Source organism: Lithobates pipiens, unplaced genomic scaffold (genome assembly GCF_037356315.1).
Source record: "Lithobates pipiens isolate NorthernLeopardFrog02 unplaced genomic scaffold, aLitPip1_a1.2 Scaffold_22, whole genome shotgun sequence".
Taxonomy (NCBI): Eukaryota; Metazoa; Chordata; class Amphibia; order Anura; family Ranidae; genus Lithobates; species Lithobates pipiens.
This window is the reverse complement of record NW_027507784.1, coordinates 335490235-335513941: the sequence shown is the minus strand read 5'-3', so window position 1 is coordinate 335513941 and position 23707 is coordinate 335490235. Positions and strand designations below refer to the sequence as shown.

General features: G+C 43.5%; 1 protein-coding gene across 1 annotated transcript in view; it reads right to left on the bottom strand.

Annotated features, from left to right (window-relative positions):
* The window catches only part of LOC143925079 (contactin-associated protein-like 5), a 591832-nt gene that overhangs the window by 89242 nt on the left and 478883 nt on the right, over positions 1 to 23707 (bottom strand). Inside the window, exon 18 of the mRNA XM_077449666.1 lies at positions 2133 to 2266. Within this exon, the coding sequence (XP_077305792.1) occupies positions 2133 to 2266 (134 nt within the window). The remainder of the gene's footprint in view (positions 1 to 2132; positions 2267 to 23707) is intronic.

Here is a 23707-nt window from a genome sequence, read left to right as displayed (position 1 = left end):
AGACCCGACAATTCATTACAGCTGCGAGCAGTTTTAAATTACTTTTTTCCTTTAGAAATGTAATTTTGCTGTGGTATTGTTCTGTGCCACTTTACAGGCATACTATAAACACCCCCCAGGCACAATATTTAAAGGAACATTTAATTTTTATTGTTTCACTTTAAGCATTATTAAATTCACTGCACCTGAAAAAATGGCCGTTTTTAAAACTTTTTTTTTGCATTGATACATGTCCACTGGGGCAGGACCCAGGTCCCCAAACACTTTTTATGACAATAACTTGCATATAAGCCTTTAAAATTAGCACTGTTGATTTTTCATGTTTGTTTGTGTCCCATAGACTTTAACTGTGTTTGCATGTTTTTTGCCTGTTCACAAGTTTTGGTGCGAACCAAACCGGGGAGGGGGGTGTTCAGCTCATCCTTAATAAAGACTTCTGGAATACTGGATAGAAACAGACTTTTAGAATCCTGGACAGATGTAGACTTCTATAATCCTGAAGACTATTTCTACGGATAAAGACTTCTAGAATCCTGGATGGATGAAGACTTCTAGAATCCTGGATGGATGAAGACTTCTAGAATCCTGGATGGATGAAGACTTCTAGAATCCTGGATGGATGAAGACTTCTAGAATCCTGGATGGATGAAGACTTCTAGAATCCTGGATGGATGAAGACTTCTAGAATCCTGGATGGATGAAGACTTCTAGAATCCTGGATGGATGAAGACTTCTAGAATCCTGGATGGATGAAGACTTCTAGAATCCTGGATGGATGAAGACTTCTAGAATCCTGGATGGATGAAGACTTCTAGAATCCTGGATGGATGAAGACTTCTAGAATCATGGATGGATGAAGACTTCTAGAATCCTGGAAGGATGAAGACTTCTAGACTCATGGATGAATAGACTTCCACAATTCTGAATGGATAAAGACTTCTAGATTCTTTGACATATAAAGACTTCTACAATAACAGATGAATAAAGATTTCAAGAATGCTGGATGGATGAAGACTTCTTGAATTCTGGATGATAAAGACTTCAAGGATCCTAGCTAGATACAGACTTTTAGATTCTTAGACAGATGTAGACTTCTAGAATCCTGATAAATAAATTTCTACAGATAAAGACTTCTAGTATCCTGGTTAATAAAGACTTTTATGCCGTGTAAACATGACCGAACTTTGACGGACTGAATTCCGTCTGACTTTTCGACAGACTTTCGACGGACTTCTGTCGAATCGGACTTGTCTACACACAATCACACCAAAGTCCAATGGATTCAACCGTAATGACGTACGACTAGAATAAGGAAGTTCATAGCCAGTAGCCAATAGCTGCCCTAGCGCAGGTTTTCATCCGTCGGACTAGCATACAGACGAATGGATTTTTTTACCTGACTCAAGTCCGTCGGAAAGATTTGAAACATTCTAAATCTAAAGTCTGTCTGATTTTTCAACAGCAAAGGTCCGATGAAGCCCACACACGGTTGAATTGACTGATGGATTCGTTACATCTGACCTTTGCTGTCGATAAGTCCAGCCGCGTGTACACGGCATTAGAATTCTGGATGGAGGAGACTTCTAGAATCCTGGCTGAATAACGACTTTTGCATTCCTGGACAATAATGAATTCCAGAATCCTAGATAGATCAAGACTTTAAGAATCCTGGACAGATGTAGACTTCTAGAATCCTAGATGGGTGAAGACTTCTAGAATCCTTGTTATTTATATTCTTCAGAAAAATACCTCCTTATCCAGCCCTGATGATGGGGAAGTGTTGGTGCCCCCTAAGATGGTTGGCTGTTCTATGTTGTCTTGTTTTGAGCAAATGGTTAAAATTACAAATTATTGGACTTTAAATCTTAAATGTTAGTTCCACTAGATAAGGGGACCTCAGACAGTGGGCTGGGGCAGGATTTATTTTGTTCCAGTGCTGCTTTAGAACAGCTGAGGGAGGAAATTGATAGATTTTTGCAATATTTATTCAGTCCCTTTCATTGCCCTATTGACAGCATCGATACTGTACATGTCCCCCTATACATTGTAAAGCGCTGCATAAACTGATGGCGCTATATAAATCCTGTATAATAATAATATAATAATGCCCCCCAAATATGTATAAACATTACCTGAATTGTCAGCTCCTTTCCTTCTCTTGTAATCTTCACATGATGCAGCTTTCGGTGGTTGTCTAGTCTCTTCAAATCAAATGTAAATACATACATCCCTTCTCTGCCAAGTTTATATCTCACTTGTAAACTACCTGGAAAAAATAAATCAGTCCATTAAACCTTGTGATCAGTAAATATAAATACTGCATATATACTGAATAAAATTGCTATACCGAAAGTAATGTGAAAGTGGGAGTAACTTTTTAGGTCGTTCAAATGTCACATGTTGGTAGAGTAATTTTTCCTCTATAGTAACTCTAATGTATCGAGAAATTTGGTATGGGGGAACTGGGGCAGCTGTTCACGCTAGCCTCCTAAACCAAACCCAAACCAAGGAAATGCCCCGTACACACGATCGGACTATCCGGTGGACCAGAGTCCGATGGACAACCCACCCGTGTGTGGGCTCCGGCAGACTTTTTTCCCCCCAAAAGTCATCTGCCGTCTGTGTAAAAGTCTGTTTATTTTGAACGCAGATCCAGGTAGACGGGACTAGCGAAGGAGGTCAATGTCGCCACCTCCATCAGTGAGATTGACACCTCACGAGCCCCGTCACCTTGTATGGACTTAAAGGGGAAGCCCTACACCAAAAAAAACGGCATGGGGTCCCCCCCAATGTCCATCAGACCCTTATCCAAGCACGCAGCCCGGCCGGTCAGGAAAGGGGGTGGGGACGAGCGAGCACCCCCCCTGCCCCCCCTGAGCCGTACCAGGCCGTGTGCCCTCAACATGGGGGTTGCTTTGGGGAAGGGGGGCCCTGCCCCCTTATGATGTCACAGTCCCGGAGGATGCTTGGACTATGACATCACAAGGGGGCGAGTCATCATGTGACATCACCCGGTGACCCCGCCCCTTGTCCCTATATAAGTCCCCGCACAACCCGTCCCTGTCATTGTAGCCAGAGAGAGCGTCGAGTCAACATCTCAAGGAAGAAGAAGAGAAGTAGAGAAGAAGAGAAGGCGGTGGTGGTGACAGAAGACCAGGCCAAAGATAGTAAAAGAGCTGGAAGAAGAAAGTGGATGAATAGTGTCATCTCTGTAACCTTCTGTGGATGTCGGACAGCCTGTATCCCTCCTTCATCAAGAACTCAAAGCCGGCACATTGCTTATGCTTGGAATACATTATTTACTGTGATAAGGAAGAATAATGCCGTGTACACACGGCCAGACTTTGACAGCAAAGTTCCGACCAAACGAATTCCGTCGGACAATTCAATCTGACGGACTTTAAAAATAGAACATGTTTCAAATCTTTCTGCCGGAACCATTTCCTATGGAGAAAACCGGTCGTTTGTATGCAGGTCTGACACAAGGGCAGCTATTGGCTACTGGCTATTGAACTTAATTTTTCTAGTCCCGTCGTACGTCATCACATTAAACAATCGGACTTTGGTGTGATCGTGTGTAGGCAAGTCCGTTTCAGCGGAACTCAGTCGAAAAGTCCTTGACAGAGTTTATTCCGACGGAAAGTCTGGTCGTGTGTACGCGGCATAAGAGTTACTATAGAGGAAGAGATACTCCACCAATGTGTGAAATTTTAAATGATCTATAGTATGTACAGTAAGTTAATAAAAAGGGAATGTCCACTTTTTCATTACTGTCATTACAGCCCAATACAGAATATATACAAGGACTGTACCAAAAGTAATGCAAATGTTTTATATATATATATATATATATATATATATATATATATATATATATATATATATATATAAATATATATAACACAAACATACAATATTGTGTTTTTTTTTTGTTTTGTTTTTTATGGAACTTCAATTTCTTTGGGGAGGGAATGTTAATGTAAACCTGTAAAAACACCATACACTCCAAGATATATTGGAAATTGAATTTTCATAAGAGCGCTCTGCACATTTCCGGAAACAAATCTTGTTTTCAATTATTTTGCCCAATAATTACCTGTCTAGGAAGTGATTTATGCTCTCTTGTGTATTTCATGTGTGTAGTTTAATAATTTAGGATCATAGTAAAACTATAACCTAATTACACAGATACCGGACTGGAGCTAAAACATTCCCCTCACCTTCTTGAGGTGAAAAAACGTGAAGATAAGAATGTTTCTGTGATCATTTTAACAGTAAAATATGTTAACATTTAAAAAAAAAAATACTATTCATTGTTTGTAAAACAAATATACATAAATACATACATATATAAATATATATATATATATACACAGTGGATATAAAAAGTCTACACACCCCTGTTAATATGTCAGGTTTCTGTCATGTAAAAAAATGAGACAAGGATTAATCATTTCACAACTTTTTCCTCCTACAAACTGTACAACCCAGTTGAACAACAAACTGAAATATTTTAGGTGGAGGGAAGTAAAAAAAAAAAAAAAAAACAATTTGGTTGCATAAGTGTGCACCCTTAAACTAATACTGGAATTATTTCCCTGGTGAAGAAAACACCCTTCACAACAGTTGCCCAGATCAAGAACACTCTCCAGGAGGTAGGTGTATGTGTGTCAAAGTCAACAATCAAGAGAAGACTTCACCAGATGAATACAGAGGGTTCACCACAAGATGTTAATCATTGGTGAGCCTCAAAAACAGGAAGGCCATCTATAAAAGCCTTCACAGATCTGGAACAACATCCTATGGACAGATAAGACCAAGATCAACTTGTACCAGAGTGATGGGAAGAGAAGAGTATGGAGAAGAAAAGGAACTGCTCATGATCCAAAGCATACCACCTCATCAGTGAAGCATGGTGGTGGTAGTGTCATGGCGTGGGCATGTATGGCTGCCAATGGAACTGGTTCTCTTGTATTTATTGATGATGTGACTGCTGACAAAAGCAGCAGGATGAATTCTGAAGTGTTTCGGGCAATATTATCTGCTGATATTCAGCAAAATGCTTCAGAACTCATTGGACGGCGCTTCACAGTGCAGATGGACAATGACCCGAAGCATACTGCGAAAGCAGCCAAAGAGTTTTTTAAGGGAAAGAAGTGGAATGTTATGCAATGGCCAAGTCAATCATCTGACTTGAATCCGAATGAGCATGCATTTCACTTGCTGAAGACAAAACTGAAGGGAAAATGCCCCAAGAACAAGCAGGAACTGAAGACAGTTGCAGTAGAGGCCTGGCAGAGCATCACCAGGGATGACACCCAGCGTCTGGTGATATCTATGCCTTCCAGACTTCAGGCTGTAATTGACTAAAAGTATTTGCAACCAAGTATTAAAAAGTGAAAGTCTGAGGAATGATAGACATGTGCAGAGTAAAATATTTCATTTCCGAATTTCGTTTTCGTCCGAAAACTTAATTTATTTAGTTACTCCCGAAATTCGTTTTTATTTATTTCGTTTTTCGTTCAAAAATTGCATTCGTCCGAAAATCCACATGAATTACGGTCGAATCTGTCTTTAAGGCTTATGGTGTCTGTCGAATGTATAAAGAAGATTAGACGGAGCTAGTATATAGCATACTTTAGAACCCCTGTTAAAGTCTATGGGACTCCAACATTCAAAATCTAAAGTGCTAATTTTAAAGACTAATTTGCAAGTTACTGTCCTAAAAAGTGTTTGGGGACCCGGGTCCTGCCCCAGGGGACATGTATCAATGCAAAAAAAAGTTTTAAAAACGGCCGTTTTTTCAGGAGCAGTGATTTTAATAATGATTAAAGTGAAACAATAAAAGTGTAATATTCCTTTAAATTTCGTAGGGGGGGGGGGGTTGTCTATAGTATGCCTGTGAAGGGGCTCATGTTTCTGGTGCTTAGAACTGTCCCTGCACAAAGTGTAATTTATGCAGGAAAAAAAGTCCTTTAAAATCACTCGCAGCTATTATGAATTGTCGGCTCCGTAATACAGAGAACACTCATTGAAAGTCATTGATAAAAAAAAAAAAAAAAAAAAACCTGCCTGTGTTACATCAGAGGGGTGCGGGGTCACCCATACTTCACAGGGAACCCCGGGTTTCCCCTTGCCTCAGAGGGGGGCGGGGTCAGGTGACGGGTGGCCCCGCCCTCCGTATATAAGAAACGTCAGGCCTGCCGGAATCCTTGCAGTGTCTCCTCTGCGGAGACAGAAGAAGAATGTATTCGCTGCGCTGGATGAGATGAGCCATCGCTGGAGAGATGACCGTCCGTCGCTGGATAGCAAGAGTGGATTACCGCCGCTGGAATCTTTTTTTTATTTTTTTTATTTTTAATAAAGATATTTTTCAAAAGTGTGTTTGTCTTATTTAACAATTTTTTACACTTTCTTTGTGAAATGGTAGGGGTACTTTTGTACCCCTTACCATTTCAAACAGGGGGGGCCGGGATCTGGGGGTCCCCTTGTTAAAGGGGGCTTCCAGATTCTGATAAGCCCCCCGCCCGCAGACCTCCACAACCACCGGCCACGGTTGTGGGGATGAGGCCCTTGTCCTCATCAACATGGGGACAAGGTGCTTTGAGGGGTCACAGACCCCCAAAGCATCCTCCCAATGTTGAGGGCATGTGGCCTGGTACGGTTCAGGAGGGAGGGGGGCCGCTCTCTCGTCCCCCCCTCTTTTCCTGCGGCCTGCCAGGTTGTTTGCTCGGATAAAGGGTCTGGTATGGATTTTTAGGGGGACTCCCACGTCAATTTTTTTTGTTAATTTGACGCGAGGTTCCCCTTAATATCCATACCAGACCTGAAGGGTCCGGTTATGGATATTTAGGGGGAACCCCACGTCAAATCTTTTCTTAAATTTGAGGCAGGGTTCCCCTTAATATTCATACCAGACCTGAAGGGCCTGGTAATTGGATTTGGGGGACCCCCACGCTTTTTTATTTATTTATTTATTTATTTATTTATTTATTTTTTTATCAATGACTTTCAATGAGTGTTCTCTGTATTACGGGAGCCGACAATTCATAATAGCTGCGAGTGATTTTAAAGGACTTTTTTTCCTGCATAAATGACACTTTGTGCAGGGACAGTTCTAAGCACCAGAAACATGAGCCCCTTCACAGGCATACTATAGACAACCCCCCCCCCCCCCCCCCCTACGAAATTTAAAGGAATATTACACTTTTATTGTTTCACTTTAATCATTATTAAAATCACTGCTCCCGAAAAAACGGCCGTTTTTAAAACTTTTTTTTGCATTGATCCATGTCCCCTGGGGCGGGACCCGGGTCCCCAAACACTTTTTAGGACAGTAACTTGCAGAATCTTTTCTCTCTGTCAAATCTTTTTTCTCTGTCAAATATTTTCTCTAGATAATCTTGGACTAATAGAGGTAAGGTTAGGCACATTCGACCACAGGTTCTATAGACAGATTGTTATTGTCAGAGTCATGTCGAATCTCCTATTCTATATCGAACTGTTGTAACAATGAAAACGAAAATAAAGCATTTATTTATGTCGGATCTTTTGTTTTTCGGATTTTGTGCTTTCGTTATCGTTTGTCAAAACGAAAACGAAAATAGCTGAAATTCGGACGAAAATGCATTCGGACGAAAACGAATGCACATGTCTAATGGATGATCTGTCCCTTAAAAAGTGGGAGGCACATACACAAACTGTTGTAATTCATACACCGTTCACCTGATTTCGATATAAATACCCTCAAATTAAAGCTGAAAGTCTGCAGTTAAAGCACATCTTGTTTGTTTCATTTCAAATCCATTGTTGTGATGTATAGAGCCAAAAAGATTAGAAATGTGTCGATGTCCCAATATTTATGGACCTGACTGTATATACACACACATACACAGTATATATATTTTTATTTTTTACAGTTAAGTGAGTGGGCCTGTCAAGTTCAGGTGGCCAGCTAGATCGCAGGACACAGGCTTTGCAATCAAAAGAATGTTTATTTAACTTAACCACTTCGCGCCCGCGCTATAGCCAAAAGATGGCTACAGCGCGCACACTAACTGCCGGGAGGGCGTCCCTGGATGTTCTCCTGTTTACTTCCCCTCTTTGCGACACCGGGGGCGTGCATCGGGGAAGTTCTGTGTTGGCCGTGTCCCTTGGACACAGCCAATCACAGATCGTGCTAAATGACCAATCACAGCGGCCATTTAGCACTCAATCGGCATGTCCAATGGGAGGTGATCTCATATGTAAACATATGAGATCATCTCTCATCGCCGGCTCTCCCTCCTCACACAGACAGCGTGTGAAGAGGGAAAGATGAACGGCTGCAGCTGCAGCGTCAGTGAGAACACACACACACACACACACAGTAAAACACACACACTGAAACACACACGCCCACCTGTCCCCAGTGCCACCTATCAGTGCCATCTGTCCCCAGTGCCACCTATCAGTGCCATCTGTCCCCAGTGCCACCTGTCAGTGCCATCTGTCCCCAGTGCCACCTGTCAGTGCCATGTGTCCCCAGTGCCACCTATCAGTGCCACCTGTCCCCAGTGCCACCTATCAGTGCCACCTGTCCTCAGTGCCACGTGCCACCTGTCCCCAGTGCCACCTGTCCCCAGTGCCATGTGCCACCTGTCAGTGGCACATATCAATACCACCTGTCAGTGTCACGTGTCATCAGTGCCACCTGTCAGTGCCATGTGTCATCAGTGCCACGTATCAGTGCCATCTATCATCAGTGCCACGTATCAGTGCCATCTATCATCAGTGTCAGGTGTCATCAGTGCCACGTATTAGTGCCATCTGTCATCAGTGCCACGTATTAGTGCCATCTGTCATCAGTGTCACATCAGTGTCACGTGCCATAGGTGCCATGTATCAGTGCCACATGGGCCTTCAAAAGTGTAATAGGTAGTCAACAAGTTAGATGTGTAATTTATGCTCCTAGAACACGTGACGGTGCTCCCTGCAGGTTGGGCGTCTGTATGTGGCCAGGCTGTGGAAAATTCCCACACATGTGGTATCATAATACTCAGGAGGAGTAGCAGAATGTATTTTGGGGTGTCATTTGTGGTATACATGTGCTATGTGAGAGAAATAACCTATTACAATTTTGTGGGGAAAAAAATAAAAAATCTTAATTTTGCAAAGAATTGTGGGAAAAAATGACAACACCAAAAACCTCACCATGCCTCTTACTAAATACCTTGGAATGTCTTCTTTCCAAAAAGGGGTCATTTGGGGGTATTTGTACTTTCCTGGCTTGTTCGGGTTGCAAGAAATGAGTACCAGTACATCAGATGTGATCAATTTTTTATGATTTGCACCACAACTTGTAGACTCTCTAACTTTCACAAAGACCAAATAATATCCACTAATTTGGGTTATTTGTACCAAAGATATGTAGCAGTATAAATTGTGGGCAAAATTCCTGAAAAAAATTAATAATTTGCAAAAATTTATCACAGAAACAAAGAAAAATGCGGGTTTTTTTTTCAAAATTTTCATTTATAGCGCAAAAAATAAAAAACCCAGAGGTGATCAAATACCACCAAATGAAAGCTCTATTTGTATGAAAAAAGGACAAAAAATTCATTTGGGTACAGTGTTACATGACTGAGTAATTTTCATTCACAGTGTGAGAGCACCGAAAGCTGAAAATTGGTCTGGGCAGGAGGGGGGTTTAAGTGCCCTGTAGGCAAGTGGTTAAACAGCTTCACAGCAGCAACAACAACAGAAAGAAATTTCATTCTCACCGACTTGCAGAGTCCAGAACTGCTATCGCAGTTAAACAGTCCTTGGTTTTTGTCGCAGGTAACTTCCCCTGCCAGGAGGCTTCCAGGCAGGACACGGCTGTTCACTTTTATCGTTCACTTTTATCGCTGTACACAAAACCACCATTCACCATCCACAGTCTCCTCTACACTCCTCCCCACCTACCTACAACTTCCTGTTTTTTTTTAAACCCACTTCCTCTGACAGGTGAGTTAACCCTTTTGTTCCCTTAAAGAGACCACAGTCCAAACAGAGGGGAAATATAGAGTCCCGACTCAGCCATGGAACCCTGTGCATACCGCCCCCCCCCCCCCCCCAATGCCCCAACTGCCAAGGAGGTGGAAGCAACAATGGAGCTAAACAATGGACTCGGGAGAGGGCATCTGCATTTTGATGCAGTCTCCCTGGGCCTATGCTTCACTACAAACTTAAATTCCTGGAGTGTCAGGAACCAACGCGTAATCCTGGCATTAGTCCCTTTACATTGTCTCATCCATGTTAAACGGGCATGGTCAGAAATAAATCTAATCTTCCTCCACAAGAGATAGTATCTGAGGGATTCTAGAGCCCACTTAATGGCCAGACATTCTCGCTCAACTATAGCGTAGTTTTTCTCCGCTGGTGTTAACTACCTACTGGGGTAGACTACCGAGGGCTCCTCGTCATGAACGACCTGTGACAACACCGCTCACAATCCTACATTGGAAGCATCAGTTTCGAAAATGAACTCTTTTGAAAAATTGGGTGCTATCATGACCCTTAGTCAAGTCGGTCAGTGGAGTCGCCAATGTGGCAAAGTTGGGCACAAACCTCCTGTAGTATTCCACTAAGTCCAGGAATGCACGTACCTGCTTCTTTGTGAGGGGGCGGGGCCAGTTCTGTATAACCTCCACCTTGCTGACTTAAGGTTTCACTAACCCTCTACCCACAATATATCCCAGGTATTTCACCACATTTTTCAGGGTTTATTGTAAACCCCTCTTTCCAGAGGGAGTCCAGCACTGCCTGGGCTTTGGGCAAGTGTGATTCTCAGTCTCTGCTAAAAATGACTTTGTCTTCTAAGTACACTGAGGCATACTCCGGTGAGGTCGTAAAATCCTATCCATTGCTCACTGGAATGTGGCTGGAGCAGTGTGTAGTCTGAAAGGTATTCTTTTGTATTGAAAACTCCCCTTTGTCAATGTCTAATGTAGTGATATACCTGGCTGGACCTAGTCTCTCAATACGCTCATCTACCCGGGGCATGGGGTAGGCATCAAACCTTGAAACGTTACTAAGTTTCCGGAAATCACATTGCAGAATCACAAGTCCCATTTAGCTTTGGTACCAACATTCGGGTTCCACCACTCACTCTGAAATGCTTCAATAATCTCCAGGTCCTTTTTTTGGGCTTCTGGGATACGATAGAGCCAGACAAAAACGTTGACTCCTGGTTCCGTGATAATATCGTGCTCTATGACACTAGTTAGACCTGGCAAGTCTAAACAAATTTCTTTATTTCTCTGCAAGAACTCCTTTGCTGACTGACTTTGGTTTTTGACAGGGTATTTGATACTTGGACACTCTCCACCCCAACCTGAGGCTCAAGTCTTGCAGTAGCCAGGGAGGTCACCAGTTCCCTGTCTGTCCAGGTTAACAAGTTTATATGGTATATTTGATATGGTTTCCTCTTGCATGGCTGGTGGACTCTATATCCCTCTATATGTTGAATAGGTTCACTTTCCCATTCCTCTTTAATAAAGTCAAGTATTCCATGAGGTCTCCGCCCATACACCAACTGAAAGGGCGAAAAACCCTGTGGAGGCCTGTGGCACTTCCAGAATAGCAAACAGGAGAGCTGGCAAAAGGCAGTTCCAGTCTTTTCCATCCCTTTGTACCACTCTCTTGAGCATAGACTTAAGAGTCTTATTAAAGCGTTCTACCAAGCCGTCTGTTTGAGGATGATAGACTGATGTGCGCAGCTGTTTAATCTGTAACAGCTTGCACACCTCGGCCATAACCCTCGACATTAACGGAGTGCCCTGGTCCGTGAGTATTTCCTTAGGAAAACCTGTCCATGTAAACAATTGTAATAACTTCGGGAAATAGCCTTAGAGTAGGTATTCCGCAGGGGTAGCGCCTCTGGATATCGGATAGCATAGTTGAGGTTCGTCCAGTATGTAGGAGTGACCTCAAGCAGACTTCACCAAGGGACCCACTATATCCATGGCTATCCTTTTGAATGGGACCTCAATTATGAGCAGCGGGACCAAAGGGCCCCGGAAGTGGGTCACCGGAGCCGTCAACTGACAGTTGGGACAAGAGGCACAGTATCTCCCTAACTCTGCTTTCAAACCTGTCCAGTAAAACCGGTCGGTGATCCATGCCTCAGTCTTCTCAACTCTCAGGTGTCTCCCTAAAACATTGTCATGGGCCAGGTCCAGGACCTTGCGTCTATACTGTTGGGGTACCAACAATTTTCTCTCACTTTGTTAGCCCGATAAAGCAATTCATTACATACTGCGAAGTGTGGCCATTGCTCATTCGCACCTAGCTCTTGGGGAACCCCATTTACCACTACCACCTGTTCCCATGCCCGAGCCAACATGGGGTCCTGCATCTGGGGAACACCTAAATCCCGCAGGGCAGGGGTAGAGACCACATCCTCATCCTCTTCCTCCAACATTACCTGAAGGCGAAGAGGGTTCCCCCCCTCAGTGTTCAGGTAGGTCTGTGAGCCACACATTTTGGCACCCTTAACAGCATCAGTATTACTTTCATCTGGATCCACATTAACAACATTTGACAGTTCAGGGTTATTCTCCTCAACAACCGGAACAGAGGAAATAGTTTCTCCCCAGTCTCTGGATCGTTCAGGTAGTTCTCCTTGTTTCCACAGTTTGGAAAATAATGGACAGTCTCGTCCTATTATAACATCATGTACCAAGTTCTTCACCGCCCCCACCTCATGAGTACCAATGCCACATGCTGTGGAGATGGACACCGAGATGAGAGGGTACTCTCTAGTGTCCCTGTGAATACATACAACCTGTAAAGTTTTGCTTACCGGCCCGATCTTCCCAATTAGTCTGGGATGAACCAGGGTTACCATGCTTCCAGAGTCCAACAAAGCCCTGGCAGGGAGGTGATTCACTCGAACTGAACACTCAAATTCCCCCCCCCCCCCCCCCCCATAGTCAAGATGTGTTATGCATGCTTTATAGGCATAAAAAGACCCCCTCCGAAGAATTCTGCATTCCATGGGCTCCTCTTGTAGTGGGCAAGCATGAGATTGCCAACATTGTACATCCCCTCCTCTCCAAACGGGAATGGAGCACTGAGGATGTACCGGGACAAACTCTTGGCCTTTGGTGTTGGTTCCAGGGCTCTGTGGTACATCCTTTCGAAGGGCGGCAGTTGATCGAATAGGCTGTGGCAGACTGGGCCCTTGGCTCTTGGTAGGGCCAAGCAGATCCTCCCCCACTGTATATTGTTCCACCATCTCGACAAGGAGGTTCACTGTTTTGGGGTCTCCATGGCTGACCCACCGTTGAAGGTTGTCTGGCAGTGACCCTAGGTATTGGTCCAGCACGACCCACTCCACAATTTGGGGGCCAGACAACACTTCGGGCTGCAGCCATTTTTTTACCAGTTGTACCAGGTCATGCATTTGGAATGGCCCATCTGGACGATACTTCTATTGGTGCACTTGATGGGCCAGAATGGCCGTAGTCACCCCAGACGAGCCAGTATTTCTGCCTTTCATTTTTGATAATCTTGGCGGAAACAGTACCCACTTAATTTAAAGTCCCAGGGCGAATCCTTTGTTGTTTGTTATATGTTACAGGGATGGAAGTGTGTCACTGGGGACACCAGACCTTTTCCTTTATCTCTATTTTCATTTTTGATAATATTTAGCGTCATCCGGTGGCAGGTCCAAGTAGGCTTTTTGAGGATCTCCAGTGAGGAAAGGAGCAATTAATCTGGCCCACTGGTCCTGGGGCCATTCTTTTCCCTCTGCCGTCCTCACAAATTTAGCAAGAAATGCCTCTACATCATCACTCAGGGAGAACTTCTGCAGAAAATGGCTTTCCCTCACGTTCATCTGGTTTCTCACCCTTTTAAGGCAGTCATCTTAGCCTGCATAAGCCAGCTGGGCTGCCAACTGGGCCACCAACAGGTGAGTATTTTCTTGCTGCAGAACCAGCACCTCTTTGTGGTGAGTTTGCTGTACCTCCAACCTGGGTTGCTGTTTAGCTTCCTCGTGGTGAGTCTGCGCTTGCATATTAGCCAGGGACAGCTGTTTTAATTAGCTCCTCCATTGGCTCAGCATTCAAGGTTTGTGCAGCTTTAACCCAGGACATAAATCGAATGTACTGTCCCTTTAAATGTTATTTCAAGCGGAGGTCCACCCTAAAATGGACCTCCGCTCATCGGAATCCCCCCCCCTCCGGCACCACAATCGGCACCTTTCAGGGGGGAGGGGGGTGCAGTTACCTGGATAATCCAGGTAACTGCACCCACTTCCGGGCTAGCTCTCTGCGGAAAGGGGCCTACGTTACGCCCCTTTCCGCAAGTGCCCGCCCCCTTCAGCAAGTGCCCCGCTGCCTGCTGGGAAACACACAGCTCCCAGAGGCAGCGGGGACCGTCCGGATTGCGCCACGCGGCTCGCGCATGCGCAGTAGGGAACCGGGAAATGAAGCCGAAAGGCTCCATTTCCTGATTCCCATACCCAAGATGGCGGCGGCACGAGCGAGCGATCGGCTTCGGGTGCCGACATCGCGGGCGCGCTGGACAGGTAAGTGTCACTATTTAAAAGTCAGCAGCTGCAGTATTTGTAGCTGCTGGCTTTAAAAAAAAAAAAAAAAAAAGGAGTCCCGGTGGACTCCCGCTTTCAAGTCCAATGCAAAAAAAAAAAAAAAAAAATATATATATATATATATATATACAGTGGTGTGAAAAAGTGTTTGCCCCCTTCCTCATTTCCTGTTCCTTTGCATGTTTGTCACACTTAAGTGTTTCGGAACATCAAACCAATTTAAACAATAGTCAAGGACAACACAAGTAAACACAAAATGCAATTTGTAAATGAAGGTGTTTATTATTAAAGGTGAAAAAAAATCCAAACCATCATGGCCCTGTGTGAAAAAGTGATTGCCCCCTAAACCTAATAACTGGTTGGGCCACCCTTAGCAGCAACAACTGCAACCAAGCGTTTGCGATAACGTGCAATGAGGCTTTTACAGCGTCCTGGAGGAATTTTGGCCCACTCATCTTTGCAGAATTGTCCTAATTCAGTTACATTAGAGGGTTTTCGAGCATGAACGGCCTTTTTAAGGTCATACCACAACATCTCGATAGGATTCAGGTCAGGACTTTGGCTAGGCCACTCCAAAGTCTTCATTTTGTTTTTCTTCAGCCATTCGGTGGTGGACTTGCTGGTGTGTTTAGGATCATTGTCCTGCTGCAGAACCCAAGTTCCTTTCAGCTTGAGTACACGAACAGATGGTCGGACATTCTCCTTCAGGATCTCTTGGTAGACAGCAGAATTCATAGTTCCTTTTATCACGGCAAGTCTTCCAGGTCCTGAAGCAGCAAAACAGCCCCAGACCATCACACTACCACCACCATATTTTACTGTTGGTATAATGTTCTTTTTATGAAATGCAGTGTTCCTTCTACGCCAGATATACTTGGACACACACCTTCCAAAGAGTTCCACTTTTGTCTCATCGGTCCACAGAATGTTGTCCCAAAAGTCTTGGGGATCATCAAGATGTGTTGTGGAGAAATTGAGACGAGCTTTGATGTTCTTTTTGCTCAGCAGTGGTTTTCTCCTTGGAACTCTGCCATGCAGGCCATTTTTGCCCAGTCTTTTCCTGATGGTGGAGGCATGAACGCTGACCTTAACTGAGGCAAGTGAGGCCTGCAGTTCCTTGGACGTTGTTGTGGGGTCTTTTGTGACCTCTTGGATGAGTCGTCGCTGCGCTCTTGGGGTAATTTTGGGCGGCCGGCCACTCCTGGGAAGGTTCACCACTGTTCCATGTCTTCGCCATTTGTGGATAATGGCTCTCACTGTGGTTCGCTGGATTCCCAAAGCTTTGGAAATGGCTTTATAACCCTTTCTAGACTGATAGATCTCAATTACTTTCTTTCTCAATTGTTCCTGAATTTCTTTGGGTCTCGGCATGATGTGTAGCTTTTAAGGATCTTCTGGTGGACCTTACTGTGTCAAGCAGCTCCTATTTAAGTGATGCCTTGATTGTGAACAGGTGTGGCAATAATCAGGCCTGGGTGTGGCTAGAGATATTGAACTCAGGTGTGGACAACCACAGTTATAGTATGTTTTAACAAGGGGGGCAATCACTTTTTCACACAGGGCCATGATGGTTTGGATTTTTTTTCACCTTTAATAATAAACACCTTCATTTACAAATTGCATTTTGTGTTTACTTGTGTTGTCCTTGACTATTGTTTAAATTGGTTTGATGTTCCGAAACACTTAAGTGTGACAAACATGCAAAGGAACAGGAAATGAGGAAGGGGGCAAACACTTTTTCACACCACTGTATATATATATATATATATATTTTTTTTTTTTTTCTTATGCCTGTTACTCTGTCCTGCCCGCATTCTCCACCAGTTGTCAAGTTTGGGGAGCCAGCTAGATCACAGGACAAAGGTTTGCAATCAAAACAGTGTTTATTTAACTTAAACAGCAGCAAAAACAACAGAAAGAAATTTCATTCTCACCGACTTGCAGAGTTCAGAACTGCTATCGCAGTTAAACAGTCCTTGGTTTTTGCTGCAGGTAATTTCCCCTGGCAGGAGGCTTCCAGGCAGGACACTGCCGTTCACTTTTATCGCTGTACACAAAACCACCATCCACCATCCACAGTCTCCTCTACACTCCTCCCCATCCACCTGCAACGTCCTGTCTTTTTAAACCAACTTCCTCTGACAAGTGGGTTAACCCTTTTGTTCCCTTAAAGGGACCACAGTCCAAACAAGGGAAATACAGCATCCTTCCAGGACCCAGCCACGGCGTCCTGTACAGATCTTTTCTCCAACGTTCTTTAGAAAGGTGTTGCCTAGATTCAGAAAAGTGCATTCATGCATCATCATCGTTGGAATATAAAAGAGCAAACAATAAAATCGACAAAAAAACAAAAAACAAAAAAAAAAAATATATATATATATATATATTTTGGTTAAAGTTGTGTTTGAAGCCCAAAATATGAAAACACTGAGAAGAAAACAAAAAACGGAATTCTCGTAAAACAGCTAATTATCCCGACTGCCAACAGCATTTGTCTGTGTTTGTTAAAAAGTAGCTTTATACTGACATTGTTTCTGTTGTTGTAATGTTTTAATTACTAGACTACTAAGACATGTATTGTATTTACTACCCAGGAGAGCTGTGTGGGGATATAATTATATTTTACTGTCTATGTGATTATTTATTGTGCTTGTATTATGTTTGTTTTTCAGGTTATTTTTTTTTTTTCCAACTCAAACGCTTTGAATAATGCGACTATAATATATTCATGATTTTTTTTTTTTGGTACAGTGTTACACTTTTTTTTTCTGCTGTTTTAAGTAAACCCCAAATCTATATATCATTAGTGCTCTGGATTGAGACAAGTGCACACTACAGAGGGATGTGCTTTGTTCATATTTCATGGTTTACAACCACTTTAACTGGTAATTGTGCAGTCATGCAATGCTGTACCCAAATTTAATTTTTATATTTTTTTTTCCACATAAATAGAGCTTTCATTGGGTGGTATTTGATCACCAATGTTTCTTTTTTTTTTTTTTTTCTTCTTTTTTTATTATTATTATTATTATTATTATTATATACCCTGAGAATTTAGAGAAAAATTTAAAAACATTTTTTTTTCTTTCTGCTACATGTCTTTGTTAAAAAAAAAAAAAAAAAAATCCCAATAAGTGTATATTAATTGGTCTGTGGGAAAGTTGTACCATCTACAAATTATGTTTTATAATATAGACACTATACTGGTAATAGCGATGATGATCAGCAAGTTGCGACTGTGATAGGGTGGTGGTTAATCTGGTGCTGGGAGAGTCACTAACTGACAATGATGCTGCTAGTGACACAAATACAGTGACAAGGTCCCCCTGCTCAAGAAAGCATATGTACAGGCCCCATCTAAAGTTTGCTAATGAATATCTGAATGATTCCGAGGAGAACTGGGTGAAAGTGTTGTGGTCAGATGAGACCACAATCAAGCTCTTTGTCATCAACTCAACTTGCCATGTTTGGAGGAGGAGGAATGCTGCCTATGACCCCAAGAACACCATCCCCCACCATCATACATGCAGCTGGAAACATTATGCTTTGGGGGTGTCTTTCTACTAAGGGAACAAGACAACTTCACCACATCAAAGGGACGATGGACAAGGCCATGCACCATCAAATCTTGGGTGAGAACCTTCTTCCATCAGCGAGGGCATTGAAAATGGGTAGGGGATGGGTATTACAGCATGACAATGACCCAAAACACACGGCCAAGGAGTGGCTCAAGAAGAAACACATTAAAGGTCACACATTAAGACCTTAATCCCATAGAAAATATGTGGAGGGAGCTGAAGGTTACCAAACTTCAGCCTCGAAAACCTTAATGACTTGGAGAGGATCTGCAAAGAGGAGCGGGACAAAATCCCTCCTGAGATGTCTGCAAACTTGGTGGCCAACTACGAGAAACGTCTGACCTCTGTGATTGCCAACAAGGGTTTTGCAAAGGGGTCATATATATATATATATATATATATATATATATATATATATATATATATATATATATATATATATATAATCTTTTTTATATATCTTATATATATATATATAAAAGATAGATAGATATTGATCATTTGATTCATTGATTATTCTTATGGTCTTTACATATTAGAAAGCTCTAAACCACATACTATTTTTGGAAAGTGATTTTTTTTTTTGATTTTTTTTTTTTTTTGTATTTTACACTTTATACCTATATTACAATATTGCTGGCAGTCGATAATAATGTTGGAATCCCTGAGGACTTAATCAACCCCCTGAAACACCTTTGTTCTCGGCGCCTCTCGCTCTCTGAGCTCCTGGTGATAATTATGGAGCCACACAGAAGAATCTCAATGAGTCTTAAAATCCCACATCAGCTAATTATTAAGCGAGAAATTTGCCAGGTATCATCTTAATTTATATACTGTTTTTCTTGTTTTTTTTTTTTTTTTTGTTTTCTATTTTTTAATCACATCATTTGCACCAAGTCAGCGCTGTATCATTAGGCACGACACATGAAACACAGGAAGGGAAGCGTCTCATGAATATCGATGGAGGAGTAGTCACCTAATTTTAAGAAATAATTCCTATTCAAATTATTTTGTACCTGTTTATTAAATATTTATATTGTATTATTTGTGTATGTATTATTTACTATGTATTTATTTACTATTTACTATTCACCTATTTTATTTATTGTGTACTTAATTATTTATTCTGTATATACAGCATGTACTTATTTATTATGTGCTTATATTGTATTATTAATTGATTAACAATTATTTATTTTGTCCTTATTCTATTTATTACGCACTTGTTAATTTTTTACCAAGTATTTTATTATTAAATAATAAATTATTATTATTATTTATTATTTATATATTCTATACGTATGTACTTATTTATTATGCACATAATGTACGTATATAATGTATTATTGTTTATTATTTACTTGTTATGCAATATTTATTTTTTAATTATGTGCTTACTCTCCATATCATGCTTAAGGCTAAAAAAAAAAAAAAAAAAAAAGAAAAACAATGATTTACTATTATAGATGCCAATCCAATGTTCAGACATTGTTGCTTCTTCTTATGTTTCTTTTTTTTTTATATATCTTTTTTTTTCAACCTGTCGCCCAATGTCTGATCCTGATTTCCTTTGTATGGGTGGCTCTCTGGCATGAAGGGTCCTATGAAGCCCACTTTCATGTTGGCTCCTGAGAACTACTAGCTGATTTATCGCTATCCCCCTTACATCAGCGTCCCCTTTACATTGGTATCCTACTTCTATCAGAGTCCCTCCTTGCATGAGTGTCTCCATCAGTGTTCCTTTTACATGAGTCCTCATCAAAGTCTCCCCTTATATCAGTATCCTCCTTACATGAGAGCCCCTCCCCCCTTACATCAGTATCCTCCTTACATGAGAGCCCCTCCCCCCTTACATCAGTATCCTCCTTACATGAGAGCCCCTCCCCTCCTTACATCAGTATCCTCCTTACATGAGAGCCCCCCTCTTACATCAGTATCCTCCTTACATGAGAGCCCCTCCCCCCTTACATCAGTATCCTCCTTACATGAGAGCCCCTCCCCCCTTACATCAGTATCCTCCTTACATGAGAGCCCCTCCCCCTTACATCAGTATCCTCCTTACATGAGAGCCCCTCCCCCTTACATCAGTATCCTCCTTACATGAGAGCCCCTCCCCCCTTACATCAGTAGCCTCCTTACATGAGAGCCCCTCCCCCCTTACATCAGTATCCTCCTTAAATGAGAGCCCCCCCCTTACATCAGTATCCTCCTTACATGAGAGCCCCTCCCCCCTTACATCAGTATCCTCCTTACATGAGAGCCCCCCCCCCTTACATCAGTATCCTCCTTACATGAGAGCCCCTCCCCCCTTACATCAGTATCCTCCTTACATGAGAGCCCCTCCCCCCTTACATCAGTAGCCTCCTTACATGAGAGCCCCTCCCCCTTACACCAGTATCCTCCTTATATGAGAGCCCCTCCCCCCTTACATCAGTATCCTCCTTACATGAGAGCCCCTCCCCCTTACATCAGTATCCTCCTTACATGAGAGCCCCTCCCCCCTTACATCAGTATCCTCCTTACATGAGAGCCCCTCCCCCCTTACATCAGTATCCTCCTTACATGAGAGCCCCTCCCCCCTTACATAAGTATCCTCCTTACATGAGAGCCCCTCCCCCTTAGATCAGTATCCTCCTTACATGAGAGCCCCTCCCCCCTTACATCAGTAGCCTCCTTACATGAGAGCCCCTCCCCCTTACATCAGTATCCTCCTTTAATGAGAGCCCCCCCTTACATCAGTATCCTCCTTACATGAGAGCCCCTCCCCCCTTACATCAGTATCCTCCTTACATGAGAGCCCCCCCCTTACATCAGTATCCTCCTTACATGAGAGCCCCTCCCCCCCTTACATCAGTATCCTCCTTACATGAGAGCCCCTCCCCCCTTACATCAGTATCCTCCTTACATGAGAGCCCCTCCCCCTTACATCAGTAGCCTCCTTACATGAGAGCCCCTCCCCCCTTACATCAGTATCCTCCTTACATGAGAGCCCCTCCCCCTTACATCAGTATCCTCCTTACATGAGAGCCCCTCCCCTCTTACATCAGTAGCCTCCTTACATGAGAGCCCCTCCCCCCCATACATCAGTATCCTCCTTACATGAGAGCCCCTCCCCCCTTACATCAGTATCCTCCTTACATGAGAGCCCCTCCCCTCTTACATCAGTAGCCTCCTTACATGAGAGCCCCTCCCCCTCATACATCAGTATCCTCCTTACATGAGAACCCCTCCCCCTTACATCAGTATCCTCCTTACATGAGAGCCCCTCACCCCTTACATCAGTAGCCTCCTTACATGAGAGCCCCTCCCCCCTTACATCAGTATCCTCCTTACATGAGAGCCCCTCCCCCCTTACATCAGTAGCCTCCTTACATGAGAGCCCCTCCCCCTTACACCAGTATCCTCCTTATATGAGAGCCCCTCCCCCTTACACCAGTATCCTCCTTACATGAGAGCCCCTCCCCCCCTTACATCAGAGTCCTTATCAAAGTCTTCCCTTATATCAGTATCCTCCCTACATGAGTGCCTCCCTTACATCAGCACCCCCCTTACATTAGTATCCTACTTACAGCAGAGCCCCTCCCCTTACATCAGTGTCTCCGTTTACATCGGAGTCCTTATCAAAATCTCCCCTTTAATTTGTATCCTACTTACATGAGAGCCCCCCCCCCCTACATCTGTGTCCTTATCAAAGTCTTCCCTTATATCAGTATCCTCCCTGCATGAGAGCCCCCCTTCAATGAGAGCCCCCCTTACATCGGAGTCCCCCTTTACATCAGAGTCCCCCCTTACATTAGTATCCTACTTACATGAGAGCCACCCCCCCCCCCCTTTACATCAGTGTCATTATCAAAATCTTCCCTTATATCAGTATCCTCCCTACGTGAGAGTCTCCCCTTAAATGAGAGCCCCCTTACATTGGAATCCCCCTTTACATCAGAGTCCCCCCTTACATTAGTATCCTACTTACATGAGAGCCACCCCCCCCCCTTTACATCAGTGTCATTATCAAAGTCTTCCCTTATATCAGTATCCTCCCTACATGAGAGCCCCCCTTACATCAGAGTCCCCATAAGTGTCCCCCTTTACAGAGTCCCCATCAAAGTCCCCCCTTGCATTAGTATCCTACTTACATGAGAGCCCCCCCCCCCTTACCTCAGTGTCCTTATCAAAGTCTTCCCTTATATCAGTATCCTCCCTACATGAGAGCCCCCCTTAAATGAGACCCCCCCTTACATCGGAGTCCCCCTTACATTAGTATCCTACTTACATGAGAGCCACCCCCCCCCCCCTTTACATCAGTGTCATTATCAAAGTCTTCCCTTATATCAGTATCCTCCCTACATGAGAGTCCCCCCTTAAATGAGAGCCCCCTTACATCGGATTCCCCCTTTACATCAGAGTCCCCCCTTACATTAGTATCCTACTTACATGAGAGCCACCCCCCCTTACATCAGTGTCCTTATCAAAGTCTTCCCTTATATCAGTATCCTCCCTACATGAGAGCCCCCCTTAAATGAGACCCCCCCTTACATCGGAGTCCCCCCTTACATTAGTATCCTACTTACATGAGAGCCACCCCCCCCCCTTTACATCAGTGTCATTATCAAAGGCTTCCCTTATATCAGTATTCTCCCTACACGAGAGCCCCCCTTACATCAGAGTCCCCATAAGTGTCCCCTTTTACAGAGTCCCCATCAAAGTCCCCCCTTACATTAGTATCCTACTTACATGAGAGCCCCCCCCCTTACATCAGTGTCCTTATCAAAGTCTTTCCTTATATCAGTATTTTCCCTACATGAGAGCCCCTCTTACATCAGAGTCCCCCTTACATCAGAGTCCCCCTTACATTAGTATCCTACTTACATGAGAGCCCCCCCCCCCCTTACATCAGTGTCCTTATCAAAGTCTTCCCTTATATCAGTATCCTCCCTACATGAGAGCCCCCCTTAAATGAGACCCCCCCTTACATTGGAGTCCCCCTTACATTAGTATCCTACTTACATGAGAGCCACCCCCCCCCCTTTACATCAGTGTCATTATCAAAGTCTTCCCTTATATCAGTATCCTCCCTACATGAGAGTCCCCCCTTAAATGAGAGCCCCCTTACATCGGAGTCCCCCTTTACATCAGAGTCCCCCCTTACATTAGTATCCTACTTACATGAGAGCCACCCCCCCTTACATCAGTGTCCTTATCAAAGTCTTCCCTTATATCAGTATCCTCCCTACATGAGAGCCCCCCTTAAATGAGACCCCCCCCTTACATCGGAGTCCCCCCTTACATTAGTATCCTACTTACATGAGAGCCACCCCCCCCTTTACATCAGTGTCATTATCAAAGGCTTCCCTTATATCAGTATTCTCCCTACACGAGAGCCCCCCTTACATCAGAGTCCCCATAAGTGTCCCCTTTTACAGAGTCCCCATCAAAGTCCCCCCTTACATTAGTATCCTACTTACATGAGAGCCCCCCCCCCCCCTTACATCAGTGTCCTTATCAAAGTCTTCCCTTATATCAGTATTTTCCCTACATGAGAGCCCCTCTTTCA